Here is a 19,724-nt window from a genome sequence, read left to right as displayed (position 1 = left end):
TTTCGTTTCCCCCTCCACTTTCTCTTCCTGTTAGGTTTTTGTTCTCAAGTTCCACACCATCGCCCGGTACCAGCTCTCTGCCATCTTTAAGAAGTGCAAGCCACAGTCAGAACTCAGCGCTGTGGAAGCAGCCCTGCCCGGGGTGCCCTCTGCGCCTGCGGCTCCAGGCCCTGCTCCATCCCCCGCACCTGCGCCCACCCCTGCCCCAGCCCCACCGCCTCCCCCCACCCCTGCCACCCCTGTGACCCCAGCCCCTGTGCCTCCCTTTGAGAAACAAGGAGAAAAGGATAAGGAGGACAAGCAGACATTCCAAGTCACAGACTGTCGAAGTTTGGTGAAAACCCTGGTCTGTGGTGTGAAGACAATCACCTGGGGTATAACGTCATGTAAAGCACCTGGTGGTAATTCTGCTCTTGAATTAGTTAGATAAATAATGTTTTTCATAGTGGGTGCTATTCACAGTAACTTATTATGCTGTCTCCTTTTCCAGAAGCTCAGTTCATTCCCAACAAGCAGTTACAGCCCAAAGAGACTCAGATTTACATAAAGCTTGTGAAATATGCAATGCAGGCTTTAGATATTTATCAGGTAAGGAAGTGCTCTCAAACCAGGCTCCTGAGTGTGGAAAACGCCTCTTAGAATTAGAGATGCTAGTGATGGAACAGGTCCTTAGAGGTCTTCTGTCATGTGGTGGGGTGGTCTGTGGTGTCTGTATGCCCAGGTTTGTTGCTGTTCTGTGCATAGCATTAAATTTATGGTGAGAGTTCTTACAAGTGTCAGTGTGTATATTTCATGGAGGAGGTCCTGTAAATGCAATGTAATATAAACAAGATTTAAGTTTACTAAATTTGTTCCTATTTGGAACACCTAACAAGCATTTGTTAAGAAATTATTTTCCAAAGAAAGCTGAGAATAGAGAACTGAATAGAATTGGTAAGAGTGGGAGGGGATTTATTATCTAATTCAGTGCTGTTTTCATTATGCCACTGATGTGATTATGTTATAGAATACATTCAGAGATGCCCAGCTTTAATGCCCGTGGGTTTTTTTCCCTATGCTAGGTTCAGATAGCAGGAAATGGACAAACATACATTCGAGTGGCAAACTGCCAGACTGTCAGAATGAAGGAAGAGAAGGAGGTCTTGGAACACTTTGCTGGCGTGTTCACAATGATGAATCCCTTAACGTTTAAAGAAATCTTTCAAACTACAGTCCCTTATATGGTGGAAAGAATCTCTAAAAATTATGCTCTTCAGGTATGAAACGCCTTATTTATATTCTTTCAGCATTAAAATTCTTTGTGTTGAATAGTTGCTTGGTATTCCATTTATCTTGAGGATTTTCTAGATAATATGCCTAAAGATGTGCTTGAAGAGCAGAACTTAGAGAAATGTTAGGCTATGATACTAAAAGAATTTTTTAAAAAAGCCAAGATGTTTTGGACAGTTCCTCTCATAAGTAGGGATTAAATACATGTCAGTTGCAGGCTTTTGGTATTTGATGGTGAGAATAAAACAACAGATGACGTACTTGAACTGCTCCATTCAATGCTTAGTAAGTCTATCTCATTTTTGTCCTTTGGTGGACACTTAATTTCTCAGACTGTCTAATCTGATTCAGTTTTGTAGGTTTGGGAAGTTCCCTTCTTTCTCTTAGAGCTGCTGTGGGGAGGGATTATTTTTGTCCCACATATTTCTTGTTGTGACAGATTGTTGCCAATTCCTTCTTGGCAAATCCTACAACCTCTGCCCTGTTTGCTACGATTCTGGTGGAGTATCTCCTTGAGCGCCTGCCAGAAATGGGCTCCAACGTGGAGCTCTCCAACCTGTACCTCAAGCTGTTCAAGCTGGTCTTTGGCTCAGTCTCCCTCTTTGCAGCCGAAAATGAACAAATGCTGAAGGTAAAGCTCATTTAGATCCAAGTAGAACTTGGTTTACAGGGGGGGCTTGTTGTTGTTTAATTCATCGGGTGACTTAAAATGAGAACTTGAAACTCTTAGCATAGGCACTGGGTTGTCATTAGTCCTACCACCAGTAATTACAAACTCAGCTTCTTTTTCTGGATTATCTACGTAACTAAAATAGGAGCACAGTGTCCCTATTTTAAAAATTGAGTGATACCCAAGTACACAGAAGGGGAAAAAGTCTTCATTTAACTCTCAGGTAAGATGAGAGACAGTTTGCTATTTAACTGCGCTCGTGACACTCACCATCTTCCATTGGGCTTATTCCACTCTGGGCTCAAGTTCTCTGTGGCAGCACCTAAAACCCCCAGGTCAGAACTGCTTGTTTATTTTTCTCTATTTAATCAAGAATTCTAACCAATTTGTATCCCTTTATGAAAATCATCTTGGAGGAATGTGTCTTCTAACACATTTTGTAGATGACTAATCCTATATATTTTGATCCCATCTGTTCTTTGATTCTAGCAAATGGCTAAAAACCTACCTGTGGTTGTATCACCCACTAAAAGCAGCAGATGGCAGAACCTTATAAAAATTCACTTCCCACTAGTTTAATTTTTGTAGGAAGTTGAGCATTGTCACGGGTTGTGTCTGAAGAGAGATGTTTTCCCTTAGGGAGCATTTTGAAGATGTAAACAGGATCTATTTTTTCTGGGGTAAATGTACAGATGGTGATAAAAAGTGCCAGTAATCTCTGCTTTTATGCCACAGTTTTCCTCAGCTTTTTTTGGCTACACAGTAACCAGTTGTCAACAACCTTAACATTACTTTTGTGTTACTACAGAAGGAAAATACTCAAATTTTTTTTAAGATAAAAAGAACTTAGTTGTAATTGGTGACCACAAAATTTGTTATCTTCAAGTAATTACATTTTTTCAAACTAAGTACAAGTGTACAGAACAATAACAAAACAATAAAACCAAATGTAGGATGTTGGAATATTGCTCAAGAAAGATACTCAGCGAACATATTTCATGGAAGGTTTTGTCAAGAGTATAAGATAGGTGATGTATTCTGTGAAATAAATGTAGCATGCCATATACCAAAGCAGCTGGGAGCTGTATCAGTGACTGTACCAGTAGTTGGCTTTAAACACCCCTGCAGGAAAAGTTCACATTAAACTGTTAACCTGATACTAGGATTTAAAGTGCAAAATAAAAGCTAATCTGGTTCAAGATGTTAATTGAAGTACTATAAGCTAATGAAGTGCTTCTTGTTTTAAAAATACTTCTCAGTTCAGTCTTCCAAAACCTTACAATCTCAGACGTCCCCTGAGGCTCTTCCAAATTTGGCATATATCGCATTTGGTAGGGAAGTTTCAGTCCTGTTAGGTTACTTTGCCCTGAGGTGTTAACAGGGAACAAGCTCCCTCAGCCCAATGACTCTGATGCCCAGTCCCAGAGCCATGGTGCCAACAGAGCCCTGGTTCCTGCTGCAAACACCACTAACTGCTGCCCAGCCGACCAGCCTGCTGCAGCTGCTTTCACCGCCAAACTGGTGGAAGCCAGCTTAATTTAAGAGAAATTAATTTGAACCAATAACAAAGGCTGGGAAGCCCATGTTTTTCATGTTGGAATAAATCCATCACGATTCCCTTGTACTCCTGTCTGGCTGTGGTGTTCCTTTTGCAGTCTTTGGGGCTGTGGACCCTCTTACTGTAGGGCCTGTTAACCTGCCTTTGCTCCACCCCACAGCCCCACCTGCACAAGATTGTGAACAGCTCCATGGAGCTTGCCCAGACCGCCAAAGAGCCCTATAACTACTTCCTGCTGCTCCGGGCCCTGTTCCGCTCCATCGGGGGAGGTAGCCATGATCTCCTGTATCAGGAATTTTTGCCTCTCCTACCAAACCTCCTGCAAGGTCAGAGCTGTAATTTTGCTTGCCTTTTAGTCTTGTGTGTGTGCCTGGGCCTGGCTGCCCTGGATTGTTGCATTTCTTCCCCTGCCCCCAGTGAAGGTATGTGTGTGTGTCCCCAAGTACTGCCCTCCTTAAAGGCCATGGGACTTTGAAGGGAGACCTGTCAGGGATGGGCCCTCCCTTCCCCACTCAGAGTCAGGTGGGAGTTGGAAGGATCTTATCACCCTGGGTAGGACCTGGCTGTGTTTAGGAGGTGGTTTCTAGTGGTTTGGTTAGATTAGGGGTTCCTAGATAGAGAAGCAGAACAAGAAGGGAAAAAGTTTTATGTTTTTAGTTAGCTGCTAATTTGTGTATCCAGACTCCTATAATCTCTCTGTAATTAGCAATGTTTCTAAGATGTAGAGCCCGGGGATCTTGAGTCTATTGAATATTTATTGGTGTGAGCTGACTGGAAATCCTATCCTAGGACTTACTTTTTTTTTTGTAAATATGAGCTCTTGGCAAGAGTTTGAATCTTCTGTGTTTTCTTTGCACAGTCTTTAGAGAAGCCACCTCAGTGCAGTATTCCCAGGAGGCCCTGGGATTATTTGAATACATTGACTGTAATGTGGCACGAGTCCACCATGGAAGGCAGCCCATGAGCAGGCTCCGTTTTCTGTATTTAACCCTGCCTGCAGTCATTCCCTGGCCTGAGCTCTCTGCTCCGTCACTGTGATTCCCTCCTGCCCTCTGTGCTGTGTCCAAGTTCCTTTCTCCCCACCTAGTTTTGTTCAAGTGAGAACTCAGCCTTGCCCTCTCCTCATCCTCCCCTCATCTGGTGCTGCTGCCCCACGATGCCTCCCCTGGTAAATGCTCTGTTCTCTGAGCTCTCCATCCTGCACCTCCTAGATGCTCCTTGATTGGGGTCCACCATTATGGGCGCTTCTCTCTGCGGGTGGGTCCTGACCTTACAGGTCCAAGTTTAGGAAGGAGCTTAGTAAATATTCGGCTACCCTCGTGAAGAGTGGAGACACTGACTTTGTAAGAAGGAAGCTTCTCTCCATTTATAAGAAACAAAAGTGGATTTTTAAAAAAAGATTTATTTTAGAGCCTAGACATCAACTGGGTCTACTAGAAGCCTGAAAACTATCTAAGGTTGTAATCCTTAAACTTGAGATGAACGCATCATGTTAGAGTCAGGGTCTTTTGAAATTATATGATAGATTTAACTCATATAGTAGATTATACATAATCCACTACACATAAAAAGCCTTCCCGTCATCCCACTGATGTTTATGACAACAGGTGGAACATTTATTTGGTACAGTTCACTTCAGCCTCTGTCTGGGAGTACCTCCCGCTCTGACGTCCTCAACCCTGTTTCTAGGACTAAATATGCTGCAGAGTGGCTTGCATAAGCAGCACATGAAGGACCTCTTTGTGGAGCTGTGCCTCACGGTACCAGTACGGCTGAGCTCGCTTTTGCCCTATCTGCCCATGTTAATGGACCCCTTGGTGTCTGCGCTCAATGGGTCTCAGACGCTGGTTAGCCAAGGCCTGAGGACGCTAGAGTTGTGTGTGGATAACCTGCAGCCCGATTTCCTCTATGACCACATCCAGCCAGTGCGTGCAGAGCTCATGCAGGTATGTGTGCTTGCTGACCTAGCTCTTGCTAAGGATTTTAGGCCAGCAGTTTCTGGAAGTGATGGGCCATCTCTGCAGGATGGAATGGTGCAGCTTCCACCTTAACTTTTGTGGGTTTTCTGGTCTATGAAAAGATGTAAAATACTGTGAGCATTGAGTAGATTTTTGTTTTGTATCATTGCCCCCTCTTTCAGAGGCAGCTACAAGTGTCACATGCTCATTAAGATGAGGACTTGGGGAGGCAGGTGTTATGGTTATTGTATGGCTAGTGTTGCTTCCAGGGAGATCCTTTCTTTATACATAAAAGATCTTGAGTAAAATAGTAAGAGATCACAGTCCTAAGGGAAGGTGTGGGTGTCCCATCCACCCTAAGGGAAATGGAACACATAATGAAGGAAGTTGTTTTGAAAACATTTTGTATTTCTCTTCATTCGAGCTCTTATGTCAAAACCAGGTTTTCCATGTTTTGCTCTGGTTACTGACTTGTACTGTGATCTATAATTGTTAAGTGGTTTAGGTTGCCTGCTTTAGTGTGGAGTATTTGACCTCAGGTAGGGTCTGGATGCCAGCTTTCTGTGATGGAGACTCAGTAACCCCCAAAATACAGGGGTCTATGGGCAGATGAGATTGGAGACTGCAGCTCAGACTTGAGGCTGAGGTTGTGAGCTTTGCCTATCAGTCCTGAAATGTAGGCCTTAGGCTCCATCTAGGCAGGAGGAGCTTGGCTCAGGGCCTCCAGCCCACTCTGTCGGCCAGTCATTTGGAGGACAGATGGCGAGCCTGCCACAAGAAGAGCACCACTGATTCTGGAAAGGCAGAACCCCGGGCCTGACACAGGAGTGGCAAGCTCCCTGCGGAGTGGCAGGCTGGCCTTTGGGTCACTGGACATTCTGTGAGGCACACAGCCCCAGTGAGGGGTTGGGTGAGGCTGCTTCCTGCTCTTGGAGGCGCAGTAGCTGCCTCCACCAGATGGCAGCCCAGCCTGTCTCTCCCTGGCCCAGCAGCTGCCAGTCCAGGAGTGGGCATTGGGAGGCTGGAGGCTGGGAGTTAGGCAGAGGTTCTGTCTTCTGAGGACACAGGACGACAGGGTGGGCTGAGTGGAGGGGGCAGAGGTGAGGGGCTTGGCCTGCATCTTTCAGCAGTCAGTAAGGACAAGCCTCTTTGGACCTACCCAAATGAAAGAGAAATTGGTATTCTGCTTTAAAGAAAAGTTCCAAGATTTTATGTCGACTATTGCTAGTTACTAATATCTGGCATTGTTACAGGAGGTGACTTAAGAAAATGGACTCACATAGTCCGCTGTAGTAATTTTCAAGACTTAATGATAATTTAGGTGAAAGAATGTAGGAAAATTGACAGTGTTTTGAAGCAGGTGAGTGTGTGTTGCTTGCTGACCTTGAGCATGAGGGACACGTCGACTCACTGCCATCACACAGGTCCCTTTATAAGTCCATGTTTCCCTTTTCACTGTCCTGTCTCATGTGAGATCTGAAATGTATAAGGCGATTCATATAGCATGTCTGTAAGTTATAAAGCCCAATGATAGAAGAAAAACTTAAGAACTCACCATCAAATCCAAGGAGGAGAACTTTACCAGCAAATTGCATTTCCCTCTATGCTCTTCTGGATCCCATTTTGTATATATGCTTAAACAATATATAGCTTAGTTTTCTTGTTCTTTGAGCACTCTTATTTATTATATGCTACCATTTGTATTTCAGGAACATGAAAGAATGTTTGTATTTATTTATATATGCATTTTCTTTAAAGACAAGATTTTTTGGTAGGATATACAAAACTAATAACATTGGTCTCTCTCAGGAAGGGTAACCATATGGTGGACAGAGGTGAAAGAGTTTTCATTATAGAGACTTTTACAACCTTTGAATTTTGATTTGTGAACTGTGCGAATGCATTTCCTTGAAAGAATTTTAATGAACACGTTGATTTGTAGGCTTTATGGCGCACTTTGCGCAATCCTGCTGATAGCATTTCTCACGTGGCCTATCGTGTACTTGGTAAATTCGGTGGCAGTAACAGGAAGATGCTAAAGGAGTCCCAGAAGCTGCACTATGTCGTGACTGAAGTCCAAGGCCCCAGTATTACAGTGGAGTTTTCTGACTGTAAGGCATCTCTTCAGCTCCCAATGGAGAAGGTAAATTTGGAAGTCTGTGGGAGCTTTTCAAAGATACTACAGTTTTCATTTTCAAAGAGTTAATTTCTACTTGAAAATATGTAAATAAAATGGACTTTTTGGGAGGGAATTTCTGACTCAAAGTAGACAGTATTTATTTGGGAACCGGCTGGGTTGGCAGAGGGGCCTTTTATGGCATGGAGAGGCCACTGGAGGGGTGTTGCCCCTGAGCACTTTGGACCCTTGATCAGTTCCTCTTTCCTAAGAGACCAGGAAGTGATGCCCAGCCCACCCTTGAACTTAGTCAGTTTTGGCGTCTGACAGGCTTAGCCTCCAGTGTCATGTGGAACCCAAGTTCCTGCCATTCCTGTCAGTCATGGCCGGCACTCCCAAGAACCTGCTCTTCTCCCACCCCCTGTCCAGGTGTAGTACCTGCTGTCTCCCTGGCTCCTGAGCCCACTGTGGCCTCTCTCTCTCCAACCTCTTAAAACCTCTGTTTCATGGTGTAAAAAAAAAAGTTTTCCCGGCATCTCGCCGGGGTGCCCCACTCTCCTGTGTTTGCGTCGCCCTTTCTGAAAACCGTTCCCCAGCCCTTTGTCACAGGCATCTTGTTTTACTTAGTTTTATCTACATTGTCCTCCTCAGCGTTTCCCTCATTATGTACTTGTGTTACAGCTTTTGTTACCATGTCTCTCAAAGCATTTATCTAGCTGTTATAGATGTGGTGTTTTTTAAAGGGTGTTGTAGCAGCCTTTTGCATGTGCGTGAGTGGCTCAGTCCTCTCGGTGCCCGGATGCTGACTGGGACTCCTGAGTGCTTTGTAGCTCTGGTCTTAAGCCAGCATTCTAGGCCTGGAACGACTCAGTCCTCTCTTTGCTTGGGAATAAATAACTGTCCTGTCCTGTTGCATCATGTTGTAGGGCTCTGCCTGTTTACCTTTCTATATAGGGAGTTTACCCACAGATAGTAAGTTCTGTGATTTTTGTTTTGTCTTGTTTTTTAATCACACTTTACTCAGCATTTGGGAGGAAGTGCACCCGCCACAGGTAAGTGTTACTCTGGAGTTTCCTATCGTCATTTCTCAGCCAACTTGCCCCCTCACTTCCTCAAGCACATGTGCTGTCCCTGACCCTCCCTGAACCCCTGCCCCAGGGATTGGTGTCCTCTCCAAACCTCAGGGCTGAGCTGCAGTCTTGGCTTCTCACCAAACCATTAGCAAAATATTTGCCAAATAAACACTCCCTGAATCCTAAGAGAATATTGACAACAGTAAATCTCCATCTTTACATTGAAAATTACTAAAGTAAACATCTTGTATCTATTGCACATTCCCACATTTTAGGTAATATCCTTAATTTAGGATTCTGTTAGCTTTAGCCTGTCAGTCACAAGGTTGGTGTTAGTAGTGAAAACTAAGGTGTATGACTTATCTGACCTCTGCATAGACTAAACAGAGCAAAAAATCTTTGAAGTGGTTTTCCCAAATGCAGTTAACGCATGCAAGAAACTGAGTTTTGAAGACGAGCCAGTAGTCCTCCTGAACTTTCACAGAGACTTCCCAGTGCTTGTGGAGCTCCTACCCCAGCAGGCGGCATCCTGAAGGCTGTGGCATAGCCTGTAGAGCCGAGGGAGCCAATTAGGTGAAGGGAATCATCTGGACCAAACTGCATGCCAGGGGATTGCTGTTAAAACAGTCCTGCTTTTGGCACACTTTACAACCCTGTATTCTTTTTTGGCAGGCAGTTGGCTCACAGGTTACATTGATTCTTAAAAATAACCCCTCTGGAGTTACCCTCACATGAATTATTACCTATTACTGACCAGATCAGAGGCCGTAGGAGTTAGGGCAGCTCTACAGGGCCCCAGAAAAGGTGGGGGTGCAGCTGGGGGTGCTGACGTGGGGAACTGGGGTCACGCTGTGTGGCCGTGTGCTCTGTCGGCTGGCTAGGTCTGGAGGGCAGGGCCTCGGTCCCTGTCGGCCCTTCTGGTTCCTCACACAGAGCCTGGATACATCTTTAATCTTTAACAGAATAGTTCTTTGATTTATTGGTATATTATTATCACTAGGGCTAATACCTTAGCTACTGAAGGCTTAGGTTATTTGTGTGTGTCTGTGTGATAGTGCCTCCACCACATTCCTGGCCTACCTAAGTGAAGAGGATAAAATGGATGTGTAGTTATGTAGATTTTCTGAAAAAATAAAGGAAATCCTTTTATCTTTCAAAGAGAATTTAGTAAAAGTTTGGGAAAGCCATCTTTTAGTTTTGAACTTAGACACAGGAAAGCCTGTGGTCTGCAACAAGTTCATTATTCACACAGGGACCTTGATAGGTTTGTGTAGATGACTCAGAATCCAGCTTAACCCAGGCCTTCTGAGCTCACATAATTTTTGGGGTCTCTTACTTGCTATGTAAGCTTGGAATTAGTAAACTCATTTTACATTTTAATTCAAACTACTCAGTTCCTTATTTCATAACACTGAGATTTTGTTGCCTTTCTAGAGCTGTTGTCTGGTAAATACCTCAGCCTGCATAGGCCCACTGTGTCTTCTTCAAAAGAAAATATGCATAAAGATTTTTCTGGGTGCTGCAGATGCCTTCAGTGAAAACCTTTCAAAATCATGTAGTTTCAGCACTAATGATAGATTTTGTGTTTCTTTGCCATAGGCCATTGAAACTGCTCTGGACTGCCTGAAAAGTGCCAACACTGAGCCCTACTATCGGAGGCAGGCATGGGAAGTGATCAAATGCTTCCTTGTGGCAATGATGAGTCTAGAGGACAATAAACATGCGCTCTACCAGCTCCTTGCACACCCTAAGTAAGTTGGTTATTTAATTTAATTCTCTGTGAGGGGATGTATATTACTTTAGGACTTAGGGGTGGACAGGACCTCTCAGATTTCTTAGTGTTACAAGCACGTTCCTTCAAGTCAGAAAAATGACATGCTGCTTGCCTAGTAATGCTTCTCTTGGCTTTTACAGCGAGTGGAAAGGGGAACTTGAGTGCTTGGGAATTGGAACTTCTCTCAGTTGTAACACACCCTTTATCATTGCCTCCTCCATCGGGCTTTCAGCTTCAAAAACCAAGGGCTGTGTCCTTCTCTCTCCTTTCTGCTCAGCATTATATCCACAGCTCTAATACGTGATAGGCATTCAGCGGATCTGCTGCTTCTCTAGTCCAGGGTGATCCTTTCATTCCCCAAATATCTGTCATTTGACATTTGTATTTTGCTCTTACCACTTAATGGCTGTGACCAGGGAATAGATTTTTTTCCTTTACATTTTCACATTTCTCATAGCATCAGAAATAATGCTGAGTATATAGTAGGTGCTCAGTTGTTAAAAAGGCATTGGAAAGAGCAAAAATAACCATGTATAGAGGGAAATGGGACAACATGAGTAAGAGCCTACAGAATCAGCAGAAAACAGAAATAGATGTGCACAGACTTTAGATGTTAGGATCATCAGAGCTAGGTTGTAACTATGCTTACAATGTTTAAAATAAATAAAAGGCAAACTGGAAAATACTCCAAAAAGTCCAAACCTATAAAGAGTACCCAAACAGATTTGAAAAAGCACAAAGAGATGAGGCCAAAGAAATGATCCAGAATGCATAGAGAAAGAGATAAGATGGGAAATTTGAGAACAGGAGACATGAATAGGAAGTAGCATCGTTTGCTGGAAGTCCCACCAGGAGAGGGGAGAGAAAAGGACGTAGAGCTAACACTTGGCATAATGGCCAAGAATTTCCCAAACTGATGAAAAAATTAAAAGCCAGTAGTGCACAGATTCAAGATGGTTGGTGAAACCAAAGCAGGATAAATAAAAAGTCTACACATAGACACATTGTATTGAAAGAGCTACAAATCAGAAATAGAGAAAATCTTAAAAATTGACAGAACAGAAAGATAGGTTTCCCTCAGATGAATGATAGATTGGCAGCTCTGAAAGCCACTGGACAGCAGAGTCAGCCTTCAGTCCGAGAGGAAATAACTGCCAACCTGGAATCATGTCCCAGGGAAAATATGATTCAGGGTGAAGGTGAAAGAGGATGTATGTCTTTAAGTAAAACAGAAGTCTCCCGCCAGCAGGTCTTCATGCAGGCATGAAAGTTCCCCAGTGGAAGATTTGAGATGGAAAAGGAATACAGTGTGGGGTCAGATGTAGGTGAGGTAGGGCTAGAGTGATACTGAGAGGCAAACTTACAGCCTTAGAAGTGTCACAGCAGCCTGGAAACAAGGCAGATGTCCACCAGCGGTACGTAGGTAAACTGCATGGATACGATGACATCCTGCTCAGCAGGAAAGGGAACGAGCACTGATGAGCTGCAGTGTGGACAAATCATCCCAGCACTGTGCTGGGCAAAAGGCCAAACCCAGGACTGTGCACTATGTTGTTCTGTCGATGTGATGTTTCTAAAAAAAGTCAGAACTACAGAGACAGAAAGTAGATCAGTGCTTGCCTGGGGGTGGGGGTAGGGATTACCTTCTCAGGGTGACGTGTTAAATCGCACTATGGTGATGGCTGCACATCTGTATAACCCAGCTGAAACTTGCTGAGCTCGTGAGCACGTAGTTTACACCTGCATGAGGCTGTGAAAAAGCAAGAGAGAAAAGAGGTTGAAGATGGGGCTAAATTCTGTTTTAAAAGTCAGAAAACATACAACTAAGTAAGCAAAAAGGACAAGAAGAATAAACAAAACAGGAAAACAAATGTGTAATAGAATGGCTTGAGTCCAAAAGTTGATCCTTGAAAGGGTAATAAAATGGGAAAGCCTCTGGCAGGACTCCCTCAGAGGAAAGACATGGAGGCAGAAATACCCAGTTTCAGAAACAAAAAATGCAGTGGCCATTACAGATGTGTCAGACATTGGAAAAAAAAGCAGTTTTGAGCAACTACTTTGGCAATAAATTTAAAAATTTCAATGAAATAGATAACTTCATAGAAAAGTAGACTAGTTATTTGGCCTTTCTTTGTCTTTTATGACATAGATATTTTTGAGGAATACAGACCAGTTATTTTGCAGAATATCCCTAGTGTGGTTTGCCCGTGTCATCATGATTAGATTCAGACTGCTTGTCTGAAAGAAACCCCATGCAGGTGTTCTTCCCCCCAGTCACACCAGCAATTGGTGTTGGCTCATCTCTATGGTGAGAGAGTGTCTGTCCTGTCTCGACCATCAGGTTATTATTTTGCTCCTTGTAATAACAGATGTTGGTGGAGAGGAAGGTTGAGACTGTATGAATGGTCCTGTCTCTCATCACACTTCATCTCCTGGTTATAGTAGTCACTCATGAGTCTCTCTGATACGAGTGCTGGTATGACAATTACAGAATGGTGGTTTTCTTTCTTCTTAACTTCATTGAAGTGTACTTTACATATCCAGAATTCATCCACTTCAATTCCAGATTTTTAGTACCCTGTAGAGTGTAGCAAATGTAAATCAGATTTAGACCATTTTCATCCCCCAAATCAAATCCCTCAATGTCCACTTACAGTTAATCCCCATTCCCCTTCCCAGGCAACCATTAATTTATTTCTGTTTCTATAAATCTGCCCTTTCTGGACATTTCATAAAAACAGAACCATGCGATATGTGGTCTCTTGTGTCTGGCTTTTTTCCTGTAGCATTAATACTTTTGAGCTCATCCACAATGTATAGTCAGCAGTCTGCTCCTTTTCATTGTTGCATAGTACTCCACTGTAGGGATTTTTTTTTTTTTTCTTTTCATGGAGATTTCCTATTTCCAGTTTCCCTTTTTTAGTAAAGGAGAACATTTCCCCCTTCTTTAATAATGTGTGTATAGCAGGTAGACCGATGGATTCTTATGTTAGTAGATGACAGCCGATTATGATTTTGATCAAATTGTGCAGACCTAGCAAGCTTCAGGAGAGCCGCTCCACGGGCGGCTGTATCCCCTTGGCACAGCCCCATCAGTGTGGAGCACTTCCATTCTAGCTCAGCAGGGTGTTTCTGACTCCCCTGTGCCTTCTCTGTCCAGTCTCAGAATTGCCATTCCCCCTTGAAGGAAGGAAGGGCTCGTTGGAGAAATGCTCATTGCCAGTGGGGTGCATTGTTTCTAAGCCTTTCAGCTGAATTTTTTGATACATAAAAGTTCATGATTTTACTGTGGTCAGATTGATAGGTCTTTCCTTTTGCATAGTGCTTTCTTCATCATTCATAAGAAATCATTTCCTACATCCTAGCCATGAAGCTACTCTTGTATTCTCTTCTGAAAGCTGTGTAGCTCTGTCCTTCATATTTCAGTCTTCAGGCTCTCAAACTGATTTTTGTGGACAGTGTGGAGTGGGGGTCTGTTTGATTTTTGCCTTCTGGATATCCAGTATGCGTTTGTTATACAGACTGTCCTTTCTCCATCTCCCTCTGTTGACACTGCTGTAGTAGATTGAGTACCTTCTAGTACCAAGTACTGTCCAAGGTTTGCGTACAGGGACTGCATGCTAGCTTCCAGGAAACATGATTCTGGTGGCCGAGACAGACAGCAAGCACGAAAAAAGAAACCCAACGGGCAGAGCCAGAGCCTAGTGATACTGGAGTGGTCCGTGGGGAGGGCAGGGCTGTGTGGGGCTTCAGGAGGTCACAGGGAGGGCTGGGGTTCTGAGTGTCCCAGGAAGTGGATGAAAGGATCTAACTCTAGCTGACTGCAGTTTTCTTGGCTTAAGCCAAAGGTGCCACTGACAGGGTGTCAGGAACACTGGGGAAGAGCAGATTGCAGGAACAGGAGGACTGAGATGTCTGTTCTAGGCACTGCGATGCCAGTAGTATGTTAAAGAGTATGATCAGGACTGACAGAGAGCAGAGAAGGCATTCAGGTGTGGAGAGGGAATGTGACCACGCTTTCTCTGCTTGAAGATGTTGATGTATAAATGAAGGGTCTGATATATTTTCTTAGCTCCAGAGGCAGAACCAGATAGAGTGGGTAAAAATTAGAGGCAGAGTTGTTGTCATAGAAAGAAATTTCTATAAACTGGAGCTGTTCAAGGTTGAAAGAACCTAATAGTGTAAAACATATTGCTGACTATTGAGAGAGGAGGAGCCAAGATGGCGGCTTGAGTAGGGCAGTGGAAATCTCCTCCCAAAACCATATATATTTTTGAAAATACAACAAATACAACTATTCCTAAAAGAGAGACCAGAAGATACAGGACAACAGCCAGGCTACATTTACACCTGTGAGAACTCAGCATCTCATGAAGGGGGTAAGATACAAGCCACGGCCCAGCGGGACCTGAGCGCGCCCCCCCACCCCCAGCTCTCCAGTGGGAGGAAAGGAGTCAGAGCGGGGAGGGAGTGAAAGCCCAGGACTGATAAACAACCAGCCCTAGTAATCTGCACCAGGAGCGCAGACACACACTGCATGGTGTGCTGGATATTAGAGAAAAAGAAAAGCAAAACCTGCGAGCAGGTCCCCGCAACCGGCTTCCCTGGGACAAAAGAAAAGCGAGTACTTTTTGAAAGTCTTAAAGGGACAGGGACCTCACAGCTAGACGGAAGCGTCCTGGCACACTTAGCCCAGCAGCTGAGAATCCCAGGGAACTCCAGGAGCCCTAACCCTCTGGCTAGCAGCACAGCTCTGAAGCCACTCACGGCGATAATCAGCCTGCCAGTCATTCCCCTGGCTGGCACGGCCCCCGACACAGTGGCCCAGTAGCCGGAGAGCAGCTGCATGTGCCTGCGGCGGCAGCGGAGCAGCCTGGGAACGGCCACGTGTGTCTGTGGTGGCGACAGAGCAGCCTGGGACCGGCCACGCCCCCAGCAGCCTCCCAGAATCTCCTCCCGACATGCAGCCACCCGGGCCAGATCCAAAGGCCGCTGCCAGCGCACAGCTGCCTGGCGCAGGGAGAAGAAAGCTGGGCAAGGTGCAAAGAGGCACCTCTCTTGCAGGAGAGCACACCTGGCATGCCTGCCACTCCCTGCAGGGCACTGGGCACCCTGACTGCGACCCCACCCATAGCAGCTTAGGGGATTAATCCAGAGGCTGGTCCAGGAGTGCAGGTAACCAACACAGGCAGTGGAGAAGGGCAAGGTGACCAGCAAACAGGAAAGGACTTTCTTCTCCCAGCTGACACATGCGCTACCTGCCTACAGCTACCTCTGTCGTCATGAAAAGGCAGAAGAATTTGGTTCAGTCCAGAATTACCCAGACAACCCCCAAGAGAGGGCCTTGGGAGATAGATTCAACCAATCTTCCTGAAAAAGAATTCAAAATAAAGGTCATAACCATGCTGATGGACCTGCAGAGAAATATGCAAGAGCTAAAGGAGCAAGTAGGGAGGGAGAATACAGAAATAAAACAATTTCTGAAAGGACTTAAGAGCAGACTGGATGACGTGCAAGAGGCCGTTAATGGAATAGAAATCAGAGAACAGGAACACAGAGAAGCTGAGGCAGAGAGAGATACAAGGATCTCCAGGAATGAAAGAATATTAAGAGAACTGTGTGACCAATCCAAATGGAACAATATTTGCATTATAGGAGTACCAGAAGAAGAGAGAGAAAAAGGGATAGAAAATGTCTTTGAAGAAATAATTGCTGAAAACTTCCCCAAACCTGGGGAGGAAATAGTCTCTCAGACCACGAAGGCCCACAGAACTCCCAACACAAGGGACCAAAGGAGGACAACACGAAGACATATAATAATTAAAATGGCAAAGATTAAGGACAAGGACAGAGTATTAAAGGCAGCCAGAGAGAGAAAAAAGGTCACCTACAAAGGAAAACCCATCAGGCTATCATCAGACTTCTCAACAGAAACCTTACAGGCCCGAAGAGAATGGCATGATATATTTAATGCAATGAAACAGAAGGGCCTTGAACCAAGAATACTGAATCCAGCACGATTATCATTTAAATATGAAGGATTAAACAATTCCCAGACAAACAAAAGTTGGGGGAATTTGCCTCCCACAAACCACTTCTACAGGATATTTTAAAGGGATTGCTCTAGATGGAAGCACTCCTAAGGCTAAATAGATGTCAACAGAGAAAATAAAATCACAACAAAGAAAGTAAACCCACCAAATACTAACTAAAGGCAAAAAACAAAATCAACTACTCACAAAGCAGTCAAAACAAACACAAAAGAGAACAGAATAAAACACCTAACATAAAGAATGGAGGAGGAGGAATAAGAAGGGAGAGAAATAAAGAATCATCAGACTATATTTATAATAGCTCAATAAGCGAGGTAAGTTAGACAGTAAGATACTAAAGAAGCTAACCTTGGACCTTTGGTAACCACAAATCTAAAGCCTGCAATGGCAATAAGTACATATCTTTCAATAATCACCCTAAATGTAAATGGACTGAATGTACCAATCAAAAGACACAGAGTAACAGAATGGATAAAAAAGCAAGACCCATCTATATGCTGCTTACAGGAGACTCACCTCAAACCCAAAGACACAGACTAAAAGTCAAGGGATGGAAAAAGATATTTCATGCAAACAGTATGGATAAAAAAGCAGGTGTTGCATACTTGTATCAGACAAAATGGACTTCAAAACAAAGAAAGTAACAAGAGATAAAGAAGGGCATTACATAATGATAAAGGGGTCAGTCCAACAAAAGGATATAACCATTATAAATATATATGCACCCAATACAGGAGCACCAACATATGTGAAACAAATACTAACAGAATTAAAGGAGGAAATAGAATACAATACATTAGTTCTAGGAGACTTCAACATACCACTCACTCTGAAGGACAGATCCACCAGACAGAAAATAAGTAAGGACACAGAGACACTGAACAACACACTAGAACTGATGGACTTGACAGACATCTACAGAACTCTACACCCAAAAGCAGCAGGATACACATTCTTCTCAAGTGCACATGGACCATTCTCCAGAATAGACCACATACTAGGCCACAAAATGAGCTTCAGTAAATTCAAAAAGATTGAAATTCTACCAACCAACTTCTCAGACCACAAAGGCATAAAACTAGAAATAAATTCTACAAAGAAAACAAAAAGGCTCACAAACACATGGAGGCTTAACAACATGCTCCTAAATAATCAATGGATCAATGACCAAATTAAAACAGAGATCAAGCAATATATGGAGACAAATGACAACGATACGATAAATCCCCAACTTCTGTGGGACTCAGCAAAGGCAGTTCCAAGAGGAAAGTATATAGCAATCCAGGCATACTTAAAGAAGGAAGAACAATCCCAAATGAATAGTCTAAAGTCACAATTATTGAAACGGGAAAAAGAAGAAGAAATGAGGCCCAAAGTCAGCTGAAGGAGGGACATAATAAAGATCAGAAAAGAAATAAATAAAATTGAGAAGACTAAAACAATAGCAAAAATCAATGAAACCAAGAGCTGGTTCTTCGAGAAAATAAACAAAATAGATAAGCCTCTAGCCAGACTTATTAAGAGAAAAAGAGAGTCAATACACATTAACAAAATCAGAAATGAGAAAGGAAAAATCATGACAGACCCCACAGAAATACAAAGAATTATTAGAGAATACTATGAAAACCTATATGCTAACAAGCTGGAAAATGTTGGAGAAATGGACAACTTCCTAGAAAAATTCAACCTTCCAAGACTGACACAGAAAGAAACAGAAAATCTAAACAGACCAATTACCAGCCACAAAATGGAAGCGGTAATCAAAAAACTACCCAAGAACAAAACCCCCAGGCCAGATGGATTTACCTTGGAATTTTATCAGACATACAGAAAAGACATAATACCCATTCTCCTTAAAGTTTTCCAAAAAATAGAAGAGGAGGGAATACATCCAAACTCATTCTATGAAGCCAGCATCACTCTAACACCAAAACCAGGCAAAGACCCCATGAATAAAGAAAATTACAGACCAATATCCCTGATGAACATAGATGCAAAAATACTCAATAAAATATTAGCAAACCAAATTCAAAAATACATCAAGATCATACACCATGATCAAGTGGGATTCATCTCAGGGATGCAAGGATGGTACAACATTCAAAAATCCATCAACATCATCTACCACATAAACAAAAAGAAGGACAAAAACCACATGATCATTTCCATGGATGCTGAAAAAGCATTGGACAAAATTGAACATCCATTCATGATAAAAACTCTCAACAATATGGGTATAGAGGGCAAGTACCTCAACATAATAAAGGCCATATATGACAAACCCACAGCCAACATCATACTTAACAGAAGCTGAAAGCTTTTTTTCCCTCTAAGATCAGGAACAAGACAGGGATGCCCACTCTCCCCACTGTTATTCAACATAGTACTGGAGGTCTTACCCACAGCAATCAGGCAAAAGAAAGAAATACAAGGCATCCAGATTGGTAAAGAAGAAGTCAAACTCATTATTTGCAGATGACACGATATTGTACATAAAAAACCCTAAAGACTCCACTCCAAAACTACTGGAACTAACATCGGAATTCAGCAAAGTTTCAGGATACAAAATTAATACACAGAAATCTGTTGCTTTCCTATACACTAATGATGAACTAACAGAAAGAAAAATCAGGAAAATAATTCCACTCACAATTGCATCAAAAAGAATAAAATACCTAGGAATAAACCTAACCAAGGAAGTGAAAGACCTATACCCTGAAAACTATAAGACATTCTTAAGAGAAATTAAAGAGGACACTAACAAATGGAAACTCATCCCATGCTCATGGCTGGGAAGAATTAATATCGTCAAAATGGCCATCCTGCCCAAAGCAATATACAGATTTGATGCAATCCCTCTCAAATTACCAGCAACATTCTTCAATGAATTGGAACAAATGATTCAAAAATTCATATGGAAACACCAAAGACCCCCAAATATCCAAAGCAATCCTGAGAAAGAAGAATAAAGTAGGGGGGATCTCACTCCCCAACTTCAAGCTCTACTACAAAGCCATAGTAATCAAGACAATTTGGTACTGGCACAAGAACAGAGCCACAGACCAGTGGAACAGATTAGAGACTCCAGACATTAACCCAAACATATATGGTCAATTAATATTTGATAAAGTAGTCATGGACATACAGTGGGGAAATGACAGCCTCTTCAACAGCTGATGCGGGCAAAACTGGACAGCTACATGTAAGAGAATGAAACGACCATTGTCTAACCCCATACACAGAAGTACATTAG

At 43.1% G+C, this 19,724-nt stretch overlaps 1 protein-coding gene across 13 annotated transcripts in view; it reads left to right on the top strand.

The window, feature by feature from the left end:
* The window catches only part of TRRAP (transformation/transcription domain associated protein), a 117,745-nt gene that overhangs the window by 23,223 nt on the left and 74,798 nt on the right, over window positions 1-19,724 (top strand). For all 13 annotated transcript variants that reach the window (XM_073215063.1, XM_073215071.1, XM_073215073.1 and 10 more), the window contains 8 exons: window positions 35-401; window positions 491-588; window positions 1,062-1,256; window positions 1,709-1,900; window positions 3,658-3,823; window positions 5,187-5,443; window positions 7,398-7,598; window positions 10,244-10,395. In XM_073215063.1, the coding sequence (XP_073071164.1) occupies window positions 35-401; window positions 491-588; window positions 1,062-1,256; window positions 1,709-1,900; window positions 3,658-3,823; window positions 5,187-5,443; window positions 7,398-7,598; window positions 10,244-10,395 (1,628 nt within the window). The remainder of the gene's footprint in view (window positions 1-34; window positions 402-490; window positions 589-1,061; window positions 1,257-1,708; window positions 1,901-3,657; window positions 3,824-5,186; window positions 5,444-7,397; window positions 7,599-10,243; window positions 10,396-19,724) is intronic.

This window comes from Manis javanica, chromosome 10 (assembly GCF_040802235.1).
Source record: "Manis javanica isolate MJ-LG chromosome 10, MJ_LKY, whole genome shotgun sequence".
In the NCBI taxonomy this organism is placed as follows: Eukaryota; Metazoa; Chordata; class Mammalia; order Pholidota; family Manidae; genus Manis; species Manis javanica.
This window is presented reverse-complemented; position numbering and strand designations above follow the sequence as displayed.